Here is a 19,996-nt window from a genome sequence, read left to right on the forward strand (position 1 = left end):
AAGACAAACCATGCTCTAGGCATACTGGCATAAATTGTTCTGCTTCCCTACAGAACCTTTCTCAAGGTCCTCACAGATCTGCCCTCAGGTGGAGGTGGAGCTGATGTAGGTGTGCATGTCTATTCTCTAGTCACACTCTGCATTGTATGCTTGTTTGTTTTGCCTTCAGATACCAAGGCTGCTGACCCTAATGGAAAGGGACTTATTAATTCCTAAATGCTGAAGGTACTAGCAGTATCTGAAGTAATATGCAATGTCTGTATCTGGACTCTGTTTTACGAAGATATATGTTTTATGTGATGCTGGCTCATGTCGCTGATCAGTGGTAAAAGGAATATAGCCACTTACCTGCTTGAATGTGGCCTCAACAAGATTGGCTGGAAACATGTTCCTAAAAATGAACAAATAAAAGAATAATTTCTACGGAGATGAAAACAACTTCTGTTTACTGTATCTTGAGTCTCCCACGATAAATCAGTTATTTACCCTCCTAGAGAGCAAGGGCTGGATGGGTGCAGAAGACTGCCACTCTCTCCCACTCATGCCATACAGCTGTACCTGACTGAGCAAGGCTCAACAGAGAGACAGTTCCTCAGAATTAACGTTTTGGGACTTGCTTCTAAATACCTGGAGTGAGACCCAGGACCTCTAGTTTCAGTTACTGGCTCTGCCACAGTCTCCATATTGTAACTGGGGCAACATAATTGCTATCATTCCCTTCCCCATCTATTAACTGGGGAGAATAATATTCTTTTATTCCAGATTTTGTCTTCCCTTCTTAGACAATGAGCTATTCAAGACAGGGTCAGTGTTCAGGCATGTATTCCTGAGACCCCTGTAATCTACCTCGGGACTTCTAAGTATTCCTGTGAGATGACTCATAAACTGTAGTACCTCCTGATACACTTTCATCACTAAAATTACAAGTGATGTAGACTTTACAGTGGTTTGGTCAAGAACAGTCTGCTTTTCAAAAAGAGGATCTTATTCCTGATTAAAAGAATTGAAATTAGAGCTGCACAGTCTCTGCTAAATTTTATTTTAATATATTTCTGAGGCTTCAGAACAAAGAGACTGAAGCGAGGCCAACAGCTTCCTCTTTGCTCATGGCTGAGCTATGGAGGAAGACAATGACCATACACTGTGAGATTTGCAGTAAGACCAACAGATTTTTAATTCCAAAAGTTACTCTTGTTGTAATCTTTTCTGACTTTCTGTGTACCTCAGTTCATAACATTTCACCCAATAATATCTGGAGCTAATTTATAACTTCTGTTTGAGCTAGATTACTACTTTGCAGAAAGACATTCAATCCTAATTTGAAATGGAGAGCACACCCTCTACAGGCTTCAAAAAGGAATCATAGCATTGTTAGGCAAAAAAGCTAAAAGGTCATATATTTCTATGCAGCATTTGGGAATCAAGATTTGTGTGATGATTCTAATAGGATCATTTTCAGAACTGGTTTATTTTGAGCCCAAAGCTTCTGAAGCTAGAGGCAGCAGACAGTGACAGCCTATGACCCAGTTATATGGTTTCATATGCATAAATTTATGCAAGGAGAAACTCCTGAATTCTCTAACCAAAAGATTTCATTCAAAGTCCAGCTCAAGCTCCAAGACAGGACAACACCTAAGTATATGTGAAAAGCCCATTCTCATTCCAAAGAGAATTGCTATATATATGAACAGTTAAATGCATACTGAACTAAGACATTTTCCAGACCTGCTTTCCTCTTTGCAGCAGCAGCATATGCTTGCTGCTAATGGAGTTGCAGCAAGAGCATGCTGTGCAGCACTGGATTAGAACAAACAATTTTATTGCTATTTTAAGTGATCATAATGTGACATTATGGTCGCACTTAAAATTATGAGGTAGAATCTGTTTCAGTAGCATCAGGCACTGAGAGCAATTGCTGCAAAGAGATAATTAATTATCCTTTTCAGGGTAAAGCAGAGGGAGAAGAATTTTAATTAAAGGGTAGTAGTACTGTCTAATGATTGAAACAGAAGATTGAAAATGAGGGGGGTTTGTTGGCCTGCTGTGTGAGAACAGACAAGCCACATAAAAGCATCATTGGTCATTTTGGTAAGGCTGTTGTTTTTAGGGCAAACTAGTGTTACACAGACAAGTTACTACCAGGCAAGATATGAGGTTGATATGCAGCATTTTAGTTACTCTTCTTTAACTGTTCTGGCCTTTCCTCACCGCAGTGCAGGCAAGACAGTTCAGTTTACCTACCCCTTGGAGCCTGATTTGCTACCTGGTGTTCCTGTGGGATAACGGCATACACTAGCTGTGCTGCAACATCCCCTTCCATTTTACCCATCCCGCTTTAGAGCCCCAGGTATGATGATGGCTGTGCGCTACGGGGACGTGATAGCAGAGGACAGTTGTGTTGGCCATATAGAATCATAGAATGGTTTGGGTTGGAAGGGACCTTTAAAGGTCATCTAGTCCATCTTTCCATACAAGGAAATTATCATAAGTTAGCAGGGTTTAGTTAAATTAATGCAGTCCCTTTTTACACACTTTCATTTAATCGGAATGATTTAGCTTAAGACCCTTAAGACACTGTGTAGTGATGTGGTTAGCAATGAACGCTCACTACACCATAGTAAGCAGTGCTGTACGTCTGAGTGCTGTGCTGTCACCGACAGAGCTTTCACCCTGGTAATGACAGCGCAAAGCATCGGGTTATCTCTGCAAATTGTCCATAAAGCGGATAATTCTCTGGTTCATATGTCAAATCTGTAGCCAAAGCAAGACACAGACAACAGCTAGCTGTGCATCACTTTCCTATCAGATGCAGACACAACCTTCTGTCTGAGCCCCGGGAGCTTGGCTGACACAGGGGACTAACTGAAGAACAGCTGGATGGAGCTGGACCTGGGAAGATGGAGAGGATGTTTATAGGAGGGGGAAGCACTGGAGAGAAAAGATGGTTACTGCCTTTTTATGCCTCATAAGGGAATTCTGCTTCCAGATTGTTAAAGGCTTCATTAATGTTAAATCATCTTTGTTTTGTGATTTGAGATGACCAAGAGGTGCTACAGGAGTGCACAGTGTTAGCATGATGATTGTGCTCTGACCTCCTGTGTGAATGTGAAATGTTCTAAAAACATAGATCCACACTGAGGATTCCTGCACAACTCTGAATATGAATGTCACGTATAAGCCACAGCTTTACAAAGAAATATGAATTTAATTGCTGATGATTTCCATTTTCTCCCTTATAGTCCTAATTAGTAGAATTAAGAACAAATTAAGACTGCTCGAGAAAGGAAATATCATATGGTTAGTAGCTAGATTAAATGTTAGACAAATTTGTGGAGGATTAAAGCATTTTGTTTCTTTATCATTCTTTATCCTGCAGGAATTACAACTACCCACTTAATACTGGATGCTGGAATTCTCCCAATATTTTTTAATATATTATGCACTGTGATCCAGTCTTTGAGACTAGCCTTACCAAAGTTACACAATTTATCTAGTGAAGGGCTGACCTGAATGTGTTTGCCAGAGTCTCGGCTTATTTTTTATTTTAAGCTGGTTTACTTGGATTGAAAAAATCCAGTATTAGCCAAAATTTAGTTTTGTTAATTAAAAACATTCAAGAGAGCAATTGGTGGATGAGAACTCTAATGGACTAAAAAAAAAACAATGAGAAGAAAGTATCAAACTGTCACCTAGAGCTGGGAGATGACTGGGAGTGCTTGTTGGTTCAGCCAGGCCTCTTCAGAAACACTTGAAAAATTCTTGCTTAGGGGTAGGTTTTGCTGCACGTTGATATTTCCAGCCATGAGCTGGATGTTTGGCAGGGGTCTCCTGGGAATGTTTCAGAACAAGAGACTGAAGTGAGACTGGTAGTGGAGGATTTGACTTTTTACCATGGAGCTGGGATGGGGAGGGCTGGCGGGATCCTCACAACTGCCAGCCTGGCTGCCTTGGGGCAGCCCTCCCGTGCATCTCTGGCCCACCAAACCTGAGCATTGGGAAATGCTAGCTGGGGTGGGAGCTTTGGTCTAGCAATGGCAGAGTGTTGCAGCCTGTCAATCTCTGCCCACCTATCTTCCAGACATCCAGACTCCAATCAGATTGGCCCCTGCAGGTCTCTACTAGCTTTACTGCAATTCTGGACAAGAGAAAGATCTACCCACATAGTTCTGGCATCAGGATCATAAAGTGAGGCTGTCTTTCTCCTCAGAACAGGCACTGTTTATCACTGACATACTGAATTAAAGACACCGTCAGTACTTATGAAATAATAATTCAAGCTGAGCTACTCATTGCTGTCACCACCTATAACTGCTGTTGTGTTTATTCAATTAAGAAAGCTAAGCAGATAAAATACTTCTAAATTTCCAGCATTACTTTCAGACTGCTTACAAGATACAGGACACAAAATAGTAGCGCAGGAAACTTAAAGCGATCTGGGATTCATTTCTCCAGTACAAGCAACATTGTCTCTAGCCTCAGTGGCACAATTCAGCATTCCTAGCAGAAATTGTTTCACATAATAATAGGGAATTAGATATAGTGAGTGACGCTAGTGTGGAACATAGATAAATTTAGGTCTAAGACAAGGATATGATTGTAAAACAGAAACTGAGACATATGGTTTCTGGTTACATAAAAAATTAAGAGCTAAATACTGTCTGCCCTGAGGAAGAATATTTCCCAGAGCATCTTCTGCTTCAGGAATTCTGCCAGAGAGAGCAGGAGTGTTCAACACAGGCTAAAAGAGTGAATGTGCAATATCAGCTCAGTGAACCTTCTACAGACTGTGAGCTATTGAGCCACAGCTGGCACAGCATGCCTGGCCTGCATTTGCTGTGATAGCAGCATATATGCACAAGTGACCTACTAAACACCTTCTTTGACAACATCCTGCTGCGATGCACAGGCTGGTTCATTCTACTAGCAAATTTTGGAGTCCTTCCCTAATTCCGTATGGGATAAGAGGATTCAGATGTAAGGATGTATCGAGTCAGAAACGTGTATGTATGACTAAGGCAACATGTGTTCTGCAATTTGGTAGCCATGGAATTTGAAGAAAATCCTGAAGACTTGTATCAAGTATAGACAGCACCTGATCTAAGGAGCAGCTCTGAGGGTGCAGCTTCCCATTACATGTAGGACTACTTAGCATCTTGCCACTGCCAGAAGTGGGAGGCCCTGCTTCCTTCTCCATCGTCTCCCAGCAATTAATGTACCAATTAACACTATTAGCTCAATTTTGCTCCCCTAGATTTCCTCTGCTTTAGCAAGCTGAACTGTGTTAGGAAGCCATTTTTCAGCTCAGGCTGTGCCTTGGCACTGCCCCCAGGATGTGGGAGCCCTCTTGCTCTCTTCAGAAGGTTGCTGACTCTGAGAACTACAGTAGCGATACAAATATCAGTGCTGTTAAACTGTTTTACTGCTCAGGCTCTTAGCTGAATTGTCCACAGAACATTAGCCTCCAGCTACTGGGATAGCCGGTTTGATGGGTCCTGGATAACTTCTATTAGAAATAAGAGGCCAAATTCTGGCTGCAGTTATACTACTGAATGAATATCTGAAATACTCATTCTGAGTCCTGACTACAACATCTGTTAACTCAAAGCATTCAGCTTTTGCAGATCTTTCTAATAAGAAATTAGGCCAGCTGCTCTAGCGTAAGAGCAGCCACAGGTATGGCAGATGTCGTTTCCTTGACTCAGAACACCCATTCCCTCTGGGGCACTCCGTGCTCTGCAGCAGCAATCTGGTTTTGCTCTCAGATTTTGATGTTATCAGTACCTAATCCCTGCAGCACCAGACAGTCTTTGGCTGCAGTCTCCCACGCTGTGGAATTAAAGCCACCAGGCTGGGTTTTTGCTACATATGCGTCCTCGTAATATTTTATTGGCCTATATTTGCACTGGGCACAAAACAGCTGTGGACACTCTGCTCTCAAATTTGAACTAGCATAGCTGAGCTTGCAAGAACATTGTTTTAAGACTGGGTATTTGACAATATTCTAATACTTCAGTGTTTGAGATCTTACCCCATCACTCTATACAGCAAGCGTACAGAGAGAGTAAAAATGGAGTCTGAGTAGCTTGACATGACAACTGTAAAATTTCCAGGTTTTACAGCTGTGCACAAGAATGAACAGCACTGATTCCTATTTACTATAGGCTGAGGTCCTTCTCAGTGACATTGTCTTAATCTCAAAAATTTGTTTGCTTTTGCTGTCCTCTTCATGATTTCATCATCTGTGTAGACTCCTGACTACTGTTACTGTACCACATGAGCCACAAATCCTGTCCTTAAGTCATATGGGTATACATCTGAAATATCTTCCTGCTGGTGTCAGTGGGCTCCATCAGGGTTTGCACTCCTGAAATCAAGGGCAAAATTTAATTCAGCAAGACTGAACAAATGACATATCTCAGGGCCCATAGGAGGATGCATTTTGCACATCAGTAGTCACCTCCAGTGCCTCAACTCAGTTCTCAGTATCAATCTTACTACGTCCTGCTAAAAGGACCAAAGAAGGCTTTTGCAGAATTAACGAGGCATTTAAACTCTCATTACTGTGATGAAAGATACTAATAGAATGCAAAAATCACTAATCGGGTCTAAGCCATTTTGTCTTGCTTGTATTTTTTGCAGATCAGAGCAGATGTCATATTGTGGAATCCTTTTGCCAAACACAGGGACTTTTTATCTGTCTTGAGGGTGACACTGTTGCATGGCCTTTCAGTTCCAGTAAGGGATCTGGAGGGTGAACCTCCTTACTACGCTTCTTCTGAAAGAAAAGGTCCTGACACAGCCCCAGCAGGGCTATGGCTTTCTGAGAAAATCATTCTTTGGAGTGGAAGCACAAGTACACCACATCTTTAGGAATCTTGAAAAGGCTGAATCATATCAAAGGTAACATGACACGCCCAATGCATTTCCAGTATGGTTCCAGCAAGGCAAAGTTATTTAACAAAAAGTGTACGTTTACACTGGAAGATGTCCAGGCCAATTGTCAGGAGGATGAATGATTTTTTCCCCTTTAGGGTTGAAGCTTTCCTAATGCAGTTTTAACTTCTGGCCCCCATGCACCTCTCCCTCTGTGACTAAGGCCTCCTGACCAGACAGCAGAAATTGCTTCATAGTCCTTCTCCCCAGCATCATTTTCATCATGGAATTATCTTTTTTTCCATGTTGGTTTCCTTTTGTGCCAAAGAGGAACCACACATTTAGGGGCTTCAGAATCCTTTGTGGTTCAGGCTTCTGTGCAGCTTGACCTTCTTAAAAATTAACCAGAAGCAAACATCTGGTCACATATAGTGCAGAACAGCACTGGCACCAGCCTGTTTTTGTGAGATAAAAGAAAACTGGCAATCTGAAATGAGTAAAGAATGGTAGTTTGCCACAGGAGACAGATAAATATTTCTATCATAGTACATTTCTATCATAGTACACAGTGGCTTTTGGCAAAAGATACATGAATGCAGGGCAAAGTTATTAAAAAAAGTTCTTTCATAGTTTAAACACTGGACCATTTAATGCACTCTTAAATATCTTATTGCGCATATATACAATTCAGTCTTCAGCTGTAAACTTTTTAAAGTGTGATTTCTGGTTCTGCACAGCCTGGACTTTTTCCAAACTACAGCAGATACTGGGTTTCTCCTGCCCTATTTTCAAGAAATGCAATTTCAATAAAACAGAATATAGCCCTTAGCTTGAAAAGAGGGAAAGGAAATTATTTTACAGAGTGCTCAGGATTCCCATGAAAACATAAATCCTCTACAGTGTTTATATCCTCTTCTAACTACTAATGGTGCAAAAACCCCTCTTCTCTCTTGGTTAAGCCAGATTGAGTTTCCTGGTACCTGCTATTAAATTGGATGCAATCCTGAATATTCAGTGGTAAAATGCTCTGACTTATCCTTCAGGTAAACTTCAGAAAGGTACAAATTTGTGTGTCATGGGTTAAGGCATGATTTGATCCTGACTGTATTCACTGAATTATTTTATTTGGAGCTTTTGAACTGAATAAGCCTGGAATGCCGTGCTGCCTGGTTAGACTTGAGAAAAACTAAAAATGTATGTGAACCCTGCACTTGCTGGTGCCCAGATTTGCACATGCAGTCAGCTTTATATAAAACAGGAGGGTGAAACCCCCATTTGGCTGGGATTTGTTTCCTCATGTGAATGTTTATGGTGTTTGTTTGTTTTTATCATCAGCCAAATTTCGTTTCCCTTGGTGACAAATGCAAGTAGTATGATGTAAGTTGCAGCAGGATTTACCCTTCTAAATCAAAGGTATTTTGATAATAGCAACAGAATGTGGAAATATTAACTGCTAATGTAAACAGCGTGGTCCCGAGTCATATATCTTCTTTTACAAATGTTCATCCCCAAATTATTGGCATTTTCTATTCTGCTTGTCAGGTGAATATATGTTGCAGAATTAAACAGACCTAATATTTTAAATTGAATGCTATTCCTGCAGGTATGTCCCTTGTTTGTCCTTTTGAATAAAACACTCAAAGCCTGAACTATTTTAAAAAATTGATACCTTGATTTTCTTAATTTCTTAACTCACAAAAGGCTACTAAAAATTTATTCTTTTATTTTTGGGGACATAGTACAGAGTTAACTTTGATAATTCACACAAGAAAAAGAAGGTAAAGATGTGTGTTGATTCATTGCTATTGATTCCATTGAGGTGCCCCGAAAGCCACATTCCTAGAACAAGACCTCTACTGGGTCTCATATGAGCTGGGAATATTTCCTCTGGCACCACACATTTTTCTGAACAATCCTCAGTGAGGTAATTTCTTTTCCATATGTCCTGGTTCTCTAGCTGTAAGAAAGGAAAATGGTCCTTGCCTACCTCACAGAGGTATTGCACATCATGAGAATAAATCCATTAAAATTCATAAAGCACCAGGTGCATTAAAGAGAACAAGATGATCCTCAGCCTGAGGATTTATAGTTTTACATATGGAAGAAAATATACTTTCATGAGCCTTGCAGTGCTTGCACCAGAAACCCTGAATATAATTAAGGCAGATTTGTACATCTGTCTCAATGTAGTAATAAAGCGGCAGCTGAAGAGAGAAGCATCATCAGAACAGCATCTCCTGCACAGCTTCAGACTCATAGCTGCCTTCTGTATTACTTCTCCTTAGTCCGGATCCTGGCACACTGCCGATAGAGAGGGGCAAGTTATGCAAGGGGAGATTCCTGCACAGGTACCAAGGTGAACTACCTAGTTAAATGGGTATCTTCCACAGACAGCAGAAGATGCATTTGATTTAAAGCTGGATCAGATTAAAGCAAAAATTCAGACATTTAAGGCCAAAGCGGCACTGAAGATTTTAGGTATAAAGACTAATTGAATGTTGAAAACACTTCTATTATGCTGCATTCAGTGGCCTCTCTGTCCAGATTGAATCTGGGAGGAAATTAGTAGGGGCAGATTCACATCCACAGATCTTGTCCCCAATCTCTTGGGGTTCCCTTTAGAAAGGAAGTCTTTCAAGTACTGCTGTTTAGCATGGCAAAAAATGGTTGATTTGTGGATACAATTTTTGAGGCATGAGATTCAGTATGTTGATGAGATTACGTATTTCCTGGTTGATGTGAGGTTTAGAGCCATTTCAGAATTATGCAGTACAGTGTCACTGTTATGTCCTAATCAAATCATATACACTGGAGGTTTTATTTCTGTTTTTTTTTACATAAGACAAATATACAGGGGAAGCACCATCTGCAAAATAATGCAGAATAATAATGTGATTACTGATTAATGTGGCAGGTGTTTAGGATGACCATGAGGCTCTGCAGGAGTTCTTGGTTTCATGCACTGCTAAGTAAGTACATTCTTTAATTTCTGATTAAAACCACTTCTAAAAGCAAAATCCTCACCCCAAAATTCAAGAAATTCAATCTCTACCAACATCCTCCCTGCTAAAAATTCCAGACCTGACAATGTCATATATAACATCACATGAAATAATATGTATTTCATCATTTCAAAGTGGCTTCAAATCTGAAATCAGTGAGGGTGAATACGTGTATCACTATGCCAAGATTCATGCTTTTAAAATAAACCCCACAATTATGTCACATATATCATCTCTCCACTTGTACATTTAGTATTCTTCATTTGCAGAGTACCAGATGTTTCCTGTGTAAACTTCTGTGCACACATGCAATTGATAAATTGAGAGGAAATTAATGAATGGAGAAGATAAGCCAATCTGGGCTGAAAAAGATGGTCTCCAGCTGTGAATGGAAGTGATTTATCACTGAGCTAAAGGATCAGCTTTTCTAGCTCAAACCAGCAGATACATCATTACATTTAATCCAGACTTCCACATAGATATTTAGGAGTCTTGCAACTGACTTCAGCAGAGCCAGGATTTCACCCATAGTGTTTGCCTAGGCTGAAAGCCCATTCCCCACAGTTGTGTTATTCTTATTTATTTATTTAGTAAATGTGGTTATTTCTGTAGTGGAGGAATAAAAACCATCAGTTTGTGCACTCGGGTTGAAAGACAGCAGCTGTGACTGCTGCTTAGCACAGCAAAAGGAGAGTAAGCTTTATTCTCTCTTTTTAAGCTTCTGTAATGAGAGTGGTTCATTCGCCTGTCATTGTTGACACCTGCCCAAACCAGTGAAGACTTTAAGGTTTTTCAGACTAAAAGCACATGCCTGGTTGGAAACATGAATACCCAAAATATGCATCCAAACTATTATAATTTGCTCAGCAAAATGTTTATAGGAAATGAAATTGTAGATGATATTTGCAAATGTTAGATCAGGACATAATATTATACCTGCAATGAGGCTCAGCAGAATGTAGTGTTCCCAAACCTCACCACTAAACCTGTGCTGTACAGGGGACGAGCCAGAGATGAAGAGGTGAGATTGTAACTCAGATGTCAGGTTCCAGTCATACAGACATTTGGTTGTTTTATGCAAACATAATACTATAGAACTGAATTTAGATTTTGCATGCCCAAATTACTTTTCATCTCACTCATCTCCATGAACTAGCTTACTCTGGGTCTCAAAAGCAACTGAGCTGGTGTGAGGAAGGGGATGGGAACCTATGGCGAGGGAGACCCTTTCCAGAGACAGCTATAAGGTCAGTTTGGATGTAACATTGCACCAGATGTCCCACTATGACTTTACTTGTCTAAGACTGAGGCCTTAGAAACAGCTCAGCATGCCAGAAAGGGTTTCCAAACACTGCCATTATGAAGATAATCATTAAGATTACAGTTTCTTAAATTCCCTTTTACTTCTTATGCTACTCTGTCATACTAAGGGACTCAAAGCTCCAGTAACTTGCTCAGTTCCTTCCACTTGGTGTAGGAATTATAGTCCTTTACGCAGCAGAAACAGAATAATGTGACTTAACATTATGTCACAAATACACATGCATGAATTCCAGTGCACATACATCGTGGCAAAGTCACTGAGGAGATACAGATGCCATGAAGTGGGCATCTTCCCACTGCAGACGAAGATGGTTGTTTTGTGGAAAGCTACAAAAGAGAGTGCTCTCAGCTGCTGCACCATGACTAATAGAATTCGGCCCACTCCCAGTAAGACACTGATAAAACAGAAAAACATGTGAGTTTCAGATGGCCTGGCTAAGTGCAATTTGGAGGAGAAAAAAAAGATTTTTATAAGCTTTTCATCACAGTTCCTTCTGATTTGAGGTCCCAGTAGCTCTAATTAAAGAGCTTTGTGTGCTGACACCCTGTCAGGGTCAGGAATTTGGGTTTTTGAAAGACAAACTGTGCAACATTTTTAATTTTAATAACTCAAACTCCAAAGAGAACTCTTTGTGGTTCAGATACACACTTGGCCTAAAAGCCCTTGCCCAATATAATATGAGATCACCGACTCGAGGAACTACCAACCAAAGGCAAAACTTGGTCTTTCTGCATGAGCAAAATAAATCTGAGGCACATACTGTGTTCAGTCAGGAAACTAATCCTACTAGCACCTGAAATGTTGAGACAAAGAGGGATATTCAGGCAAGGCTATCAAAATACCATCAGTACTCCAATGCAGGTCTAAAAGAACAACCCTCCCTTCTGCCAAATAAAATAAAACAAACAAGAAAAAGCCACAAAGCAGAACAAATATTATGACAAAAATAAGGAATAAAAAGATGGTCTTTCTAATTGTGTCCTTTATCTGAGAGTTGTTATGAGCAATTGTAACAGCACTTTAAAAAATTGTTTCCTGAAAAATGTGGATTTCAGCCCTTATATTTAAGGTTTTGCCTATAACAACTGTCTGCCCTTATTTAAATTAACATTACATTTTAATACTCTCTTGACCTTAATAATAGATTTGATAGTGAGGTCCACAAGCTACATGTGATTTTGTAGGGGTAAAAAACCAACCTACCCCAATGTTGTTAGTACTTCTGATAAATTTGGTGGCCATTCTTTTAAATTTTACTAGAAACAGCCAGTATAAACATCTGATAACTTGAAAATAATCTTCTGAAATTTACTTTTTCTCAATTTAAACAAAATGTTCATCCTTACGCTCATAACTTATCCTCAGGCCACAGTTCCTCATGCAGTTATGTACAAAATGTTACCTGCAGAAAGCAGAAAGAATGAATGTAGTTACCGGATTAAGTCAAGCAGTGCATCTGCAGAGCTCATGATGGGCTTTCCACCCTCTTCAGTGCTCTCCTTCTGTGCTGCTCCACCAGGATGGATAATGGAGACCATAATTATTCCCACAATCACAGCCACAAATGTTGTCCACAGGTAGTAAGTGACAGTTATGATACCTAATCGACTGGAAGTCTTGGCATCCAGGGCTGCTAGCCCAGACATTAAGCTGTGGAAAGAAAACACAACAAATATAGTACCTTTTGCATAACATTAATGCAGCTGAAAACCTAATTTCCTAATTATTCCAGTTTACCTGCTTCTCTTAGGATTGACTACATATCAGCATTTTTAGAAGCTTGCCAGTAACACCAAAGCTGTAGCCTCTGTGTTCAAAGAGATGTTTCCCAAATGCCATGTGAGATCCTGGTTACTTGAAGGAACTTGCAAGCTCAGGCTGCACAAATGGGACTGAATCCTATCGACTGTTCTCTGAAGTTCGAGGGACAGTTTTATATAACCTACACATGTGATGGCTCGGTTCACAGGAGCAATGGCAATAATCAGTCATAAAAACTTCAGTATAAAACTCTACACGTAATTTTAAAGAATCATAGAATAATTCAGGTTTGATGGGACCTCTGAAGGAAATCTGGTCAACCCCCTCACGCCTTCCTGTGTGAGGCAGGACCACAACTTCAAAATTAAAAACACTAAGGGGCAATCTTGTCATATAGTCCTTTTTTTTATGGAAAAGAATAACTTTTTTTTCTTTCTAAATCAATACAAAGCACAATGTATTTTTGCTTTACGAGGGGGTACATTGGGGAGCGGACTATGTGTCTCCAGGTGAAGTGGAGACAGTGTATGGCATGCAGAGGAAACTCCTTTATGGGCAGGTGTGGCTGCACATTGGGGAGCAAAGAAAATGCTATGGTCACTTCAGCCTTTTCTTTCCTCTTTAGTTCCTTGCTCATGACCAGTATCCATCCTCTTGCTTGCACAGCTTGCCTCTGCCAAGCTATACAACTCTCCACCAAGAGTTTTAGCTCCCACTGACCCTCTTTTATAGGCAAATTAGACAGGGCACTGTTTGGTCCCTGAACTTCCTCCAGGCTGCTCTGACATAGACCCTGACGCTGTTTTCAAGTGACCCGAGGCTGACATTTCAGTTTGCAGTTACACCAGTGTTGCTTGGGGCTTTAAATTGAGATTTAGCTTAGAATAATTATCTGTAAACTCTTCAAAGCATGCATCTCAGGAAAACTGCAGGTGAAATAAAATACCACATTTACTATTCGGTATGCCTCACTGTCTAGCTTTCTCATCAAAACAGAACTGTTTATCAGGCCTTTTCTCATAAATAGTCATTTACTAAGCTGCACCTCCTTGAATGAGATCTCCTTGACCTCACTTCGCTGAGGTTGTCTAGAGCCAATGCTAAAGTGCAGCTTAACCTTTATAGTAGATTTAATGAAATCAAATGGGTGGGATTTAGTGCTTGGGTTCCTGCTATCCACTAGATTAATTAAGAGAATGTATTGCTTTTCTGCATTGCCAATCTCTCATCTAGCACGGGCTTTGTTAACACGATAGGAGCAAGGGGAAACATTGGTTGCACTGTAGTATGGATCATTCAGAAAATGAACATCTCAACTCTCAGTCTTGTAACCGTTGTTCTTCCCTCTCTTTTATCATTGTATTTGATAAAGATTCCACCTTTATGCGTGTCTGTAAAGCACTGTGTACAAACACAGCACTACATATTAAAAAAAGAGTAGCAGCAATGATACTTATTTCCTTGGCATTTCTCTTGAATGGGTCCATACAGAAGAGTAAATATTCTAAAATATTTTTTTGATAAAACAGTTGAGTTAAATCCATTTGTCTTAAATTAATGTGTTAGTTTTCTGTAAAACAACCTCTATGTTGTTATTAGATTTCCAGGACTGAACTCCTCTCACAGGTTGAGGTTTCACAGGCCATTGAGCCAGTTCAACAGCTTGTTGATGCCCAAAGGAGATACCTGTATTGTACTAGACTTCAGCAGTGTTCCACCTCTCACCCTAACCTTCCCAGAAAAAAAAAAGAATGAAAATCAGGTTGATTTTTAACTAGCTGGATATTTTTCATGGTAATAATTTTCAGTGTTCTTTACAGATACATTATGCAAGGAAAGAGGCACCAGTGGTATGAAGGCCTGACCGTTGACCAGCAGATCTGTAACTTGCAGGTAGGACACCATGCAGAGTGATTACTTGGAGAGGGCACTATCAAGGAGACAGACAGTACACTTCTCTTCCTGGTACTGCCCTGAAGCCACTATCAATGTGTTAAAGCCACACTGTTTCTGTTGTCCTTGATGCCACTGCATTGTGTTTGTTCTACAGAACAACAGAGAGATGAACCCTGCACATAGCGCTTGAACTGTCTCGATTGTTCACCTGAGAAGTATGTCCAGAAGTACTTTGGGACCCAAATCCTAATTAAATATGTCCAGTGGTTCATGTGCTTTTGGGGGTGCTACCTCAGCCTCAAGATGTTGGGCTGTTAGGATCTGGGAGGATGTTGTGCAGCTAGAATCGAATCATACATTGGCTCTTAGGTGACAAATCCTGAGGGGGCTAATAATGAGATTGCTCTGTCTTGGGGATATTCATTAACAAGATCATCATCTGTAATGAGATTATCCTGTCACCAGATAAAGTCATGCCCAGTTCATGCTGTGATGAGAAAGTCCTCAAAAGTAATTAACTATGGAGGTGCAACAGGGGTAACTGTGGTGTGACAGAAGCCTGAACAAAGGTCTGTGTTCAGACAAAGCCCTGTGTTTTTCATGGCATGCAATGCTCAGTTTTAAGAAGGGACCAGTGGAAGCAATTCTCCAAAGGCTGTGGAGTAACACTGGTCATGTAATTTTAAGCAATTGCTCAGAATCATTTTCAGAAAGAAATGCCTGTAACTAGTATGAGACAGCAATCCCTCATTAACTATTTTTCATTTGACTTTGTATGTTTGATGTCAGAGGCAACAGGACAGAAGACATAAAGATTAAGAGACATATTGGTTATCACAGTTATTGTATGAAGTAAGTAATACACAGTTATATCACAGGAGTTCCTCACTGATCTCTAGAGCTCTAACGTTCACATAATGTAGCCAAAGAATGACAAGAAAAAGTACTCTTCTTATTTCCTAGGGAATAAGAAAGTCAGGAGGAATAAGCTTCCAGATGGTTTAACTTAAGATCACTGTATCATGTTCAGGTTTTCCCTTTAAATCTAATTTTCATCAGACGCTCTTGGCTACATAAAAACTTCCCCAACAGTTTCCCAAGCTTCTTCTAAGACTGAACAAAGATGTTCCCATGCCATCCACTACCAGACTCTCATGAAACACAATGGAGTGTACCTTTAATTCTTGTCAAGCCTCAGAATCTGGTTAGGCTTAAAATAACAGGACAGATATTTGATTCATAGATTAAAATCATTTGACTAAACTAAGTAGCTTCCACACTATGTTTCATGCGTAGCTTCCATTACATGTTTTAATGATTGCCAAATGGACAAAACAGGATTAAGACAATGAAAAACAATCTGCAGCTCTTCTGAATAATTACAGTACATCTCATTCATTTAATCAGTCTGGCAGAAAAAATTCCACAAAAGTGTAATTTCATGTTCAGGGACCATTTCTTAGTTTGTATACAAAAAAAATGATGTCAAGCCTAAGGCTTCCAAAATATGTGTTAATGAGTTTTGGATGAGATATTAAAACTTGTAGTGCAGGATTTAAGTGAAATCTCTGATTACCGTGATTTAAGAGGTTTCTTGCACCTTGCTTTGAAATATCTGGTGCTGGATATAATAACAGACACCATAATAAACTAAGTAGCCCCATGACCTCTTCATCTCTTGCATTGATTGTTCTATTTACATATAAAAATGATCTTCCTGTGGCTTTTCTTTCTTCTGTCCAGAATAGTCTGCTTCATTTTTTTTTATTCTATCTTGTTTATCCAACAAATCTTGAATGAAATTGTGTATTCTCAGAGACTACACATGATTTGAAGAATAGCCCCCCAAATTGTTGTATCTACTCTATATCTGTGTAAATATCTGTCCTATGGTCCTTATATGTCTGTGGCCTTCAAGCCTCTGCAAAGTTGTGTTTTGATAACCTGAAGATCTCTACACAATGCAAACCTGATGCTCCACAATATTTTCAGGTTTACAATCTTTCTAAGGTTTGTATTTTTATTCTTAACAAGTAAAAGATATCTGGCTTTTTTACTGGGACTTAGGTAATTCTAAATCTACTCTGCTTTGTTTTCTGGGAAATAAGTTGTTCTGATGCAGCCAAATCTGTCTTGTCTCTTCTCTGAACTATCTAGCCACATTTTGATTGGAGGAAAAAAATCAGAAGGCCAGTAAACCAAATAGCAGCATTTTGATCAAAAGCTGGATATGGCCAATAATTCAAAAAAGTTTATTTAATTGCAGCATTTTAGTGGGACAAATATTTAAGACAATTACTTCACTAAGACTTCCATTGTTTCATTGCTGATTGTTAGTAACAAAAAATCCTAGCTAAATTATTTCATCTAGGATGGCTTGATTAAAGTTTGTTTACTTTTTTTGGACAGTCCACGTGATTTATGAAAGGTTACAATAAATGATTTCTTTATGGGGTCCTTCTTCAGGGAGGAAGGTAAAGAGCAAAGCCAGGATCAGTGGAAGATCTAATGAAACTTAGATTAAGCTTTTAAGGGGAAACTAGAAGGGAAGAGGAAGACCTCAACAACTCCAGGAATTATTATTATATGTGACTCATTAAAAATGTAAAGTCAGTTACTAAGTTGTTTAAAAGAGTGGTAATAGTACAAACCAATGAAACTATAAAGTAGCAAGTTCCATGTCTGCTTTGAGAGAAATCTTTGTAAAACCCCCAAAGCTACTATAGCAATTTTGGCATAATGAGGAAGGGAATTCTTTCAATATCTTGGAAATCTAATTAGTCCCATGCAAACAAGTAGCTAAACCCTTATGAATACCTCTAGTCTTGTTCTGGCTGCCACTGATAAGCATCAGAGTACTTATGAAGTATTTTATTTACAAATAAAAATAGAACTTTCTATCTTCTCTGCAATTCTCTAGTTTTTTCTGTTGCTTTCTGATAAAAGCACATTTTTTGACCTGTCTCAAGATCAAAACGTATATCCCCAGAAAGGGAAAATACAAGAAGCTGCTGTTAAGACCCCATTCTGCATGTTTATTTTGTCTTCCTCTCCACCAGAAGCCATCTGGATGTTGCTTTGAAATAGATGGATTATGGATAAAGTTATCAGAAGGGATTAGTGTGATTAGAAAGACATTAATCCTGTCAAGAAGTAATGGTCAAGTATTAACCACCAACAGTTGTTCCTAGAATCATGTTTGTTTTCATTCATCCCATACCCTCCCTCACATTCTCATTTCATAATTGCATGCCGTAGAAAAGACCTTCCTAAGCAAGTTCTCCTAGTGAGGCTGGGAAGCTCCTCTAACAGCTACATTAGAGATTATTATATTACAGTTGAGCATCATGAAAGTGAAGTGCTGGCTTCGCTAATGCTGCTTGATCATGCAGGCAGGCTGTCGCTTACCTTTTTGTCCAGGTCAGTGCCTTCAAGTTTCAACATGATAATAATCTCCATTTCCATAGCACAAGCCATTCAATCATCTTAAAATGATTTACTAATATAACCTACTATCATACAGAAGGCAGTATCTCCATTTTACAGACAAGGAAACAGAGAAATTAAGGCACTTTATTTAAAGACAAACAATTTACAGTGAAGAAAGTTATGCCTGAAGTGATCTCTGTATTGCAGTGGACCATCAGACTTTTCCTCATCTGTGCCCACCTATCTGTGCTTTCATGCCAGGCTGCTTCACTTCCATGGAGGTACCATTTATGGAGGAACAGTTTGCAACAAAGAAAATAAGACTCTTTACAGTAATGAGAGAAAGAGATAAGAAACTTTCTCTGGCTCTTTCTGTAGTTTGATGCTTGATTTTGCTCTTAGTCTCTAGTGTAGTTAAAATTATTTCAGCAGTGACAGAGGTATCAGAATGACTTTTTCTTTCCGGGATATTCTTTTGCTTTCTTCTAACATGACAGAATACCTACAGAGCAAGACACTGCCATGGCTGTGATAGAGAAGCCTGCTGCTCTCATCACATGCCAGAGTGACAGTGGTACTGGTGGGAGGACTATAGCCTGTCCCTGCCTCTGCTTCACCCTACATGGTCTGCCCTTAGTTACAGTGGTATGTTACAGTTTTGTTTTTTCATCTCCCAATGTCATATCACAGTGCACAGGAAAAAAATGCCTCCTGCCCATACATGCACAAACAGCTACTTAGCACATCTGTTGGTCTGTACCTGTAGACATATTACAGAACATTAAGGGGCATCTCGGTTGGAAGCCAGTGCCACCCTACACCTCCAGTCCCATCCACCCACTGCTAAGTGATGCCATGACTTCTCATGTGGCATGACACCGTTTGTCTAAGTACAGAGGAAGAAAAAATCCTGCAATAATCCATGCTCACACCCCGAACTAAGCTGCATCAGGTAGGTGGTGTGCACTTGTAGAAGGGCGGCCCACTTTTATAGATGAACACTCTTTCTGTGTATGTTTGTGTATAGTCCAGACAGGCAATAAAATAACACCTAGGCTGTCTGTGAATTTTACTCAGACTCCAATAGTTTTGCAGACTCCTGGTGTACTAACAGGCCTCTGCTGATCTGAAGACAACTAAGGAACTATCATGATCATTTGTAGTCAGTGGAATGATCCCCAATGCCATGTATTATTAAAAGTTTCATAGTATTACAGCATGATTTTCAAAGGCGACGAGAAGTCTAGAATCCTCCTGAAGATCCAGGGGGCTACTAAGGTTTGTCTCCTTTGAAAATCAAGTAATAGCAAACAGCATTTTTAAAGTTTAGATATCTTGGTATAAATGAAATAGTGTCTACGCTCAGAAAAAAACAAATACAAAAAGTGGTAGCTGAGCTGTTTTACAAATAGGACTGTTGCAGCAGTTTCTGTATGGTTAGATTATCAGCCGTAAATAGCACCTGAAATGTGAATTAACTTTTCAGAGAGCCTCAGTCTATAGCTATTTCACTAAACGCAGTGGAAGCTCAAAGGTGTCAGGCATGATGGAAAATCTGGCTTTTGATCTTCAAACAATGAACAATATGTTAGAAGATCTCGCTGTCTGCAATACATTGTTTGCAGTGATTGTGTTTAATTTCACAGCTAGGCTGCTGGAAAAGAAAATGAAATCTACAAAAGAAACCAAATCTACATTTCTAGTACATCAT

At 39.7% G+C, this 19,996-nt stretch overlaps 1 protein-coding gene across 4 annotated transcripts in view; it reads right to left on the reverse strand.

The window, feature by feature from the left end:
* Nucleotides 1-19,996, reverse strand: part of SLC1A7 (solute carrier family 1 member 7) — a 59,126-nt gene that overhangs the window by 27,508 nt on the left and 11,622 nt on the right. For all 4 annotated transcript variants that reach the window (XM_052800865.1, XM_052800866.1, XM_052800864.1 and 1 more), the window contains exons 3-4: nucleotides 12,634-12,849; nucleotides 349-391 (exon numbers count right to left, since the gene is read on the reverse strand). In XM_052800865.1, the coding sequence (XP_052656825.1) occupies nucleotides 349-391; nucleotides 12,634-12,849 (259 nt within the window). The remainder of the gene's footprint in view (nucleotides 1-348; nucleotides 392-12,633; nucleotides 12,850-19,996) is intronic.

Source organism: Harpia harpyja, chromosome 11, assembly GCF_026419915.1.
Source record: "Harpia harpyja isolate bHarHar1 chromosome 11, bHarHar1 primary haplotype, whole genome shotgun sequence".
Taxonomy (NCBI): domain Eukaryota; kingdom Metazoa; phylum Chordata; class Aves; order Accipitriformes; family Accipitridae; genus Harpia; species Harpia harpyja.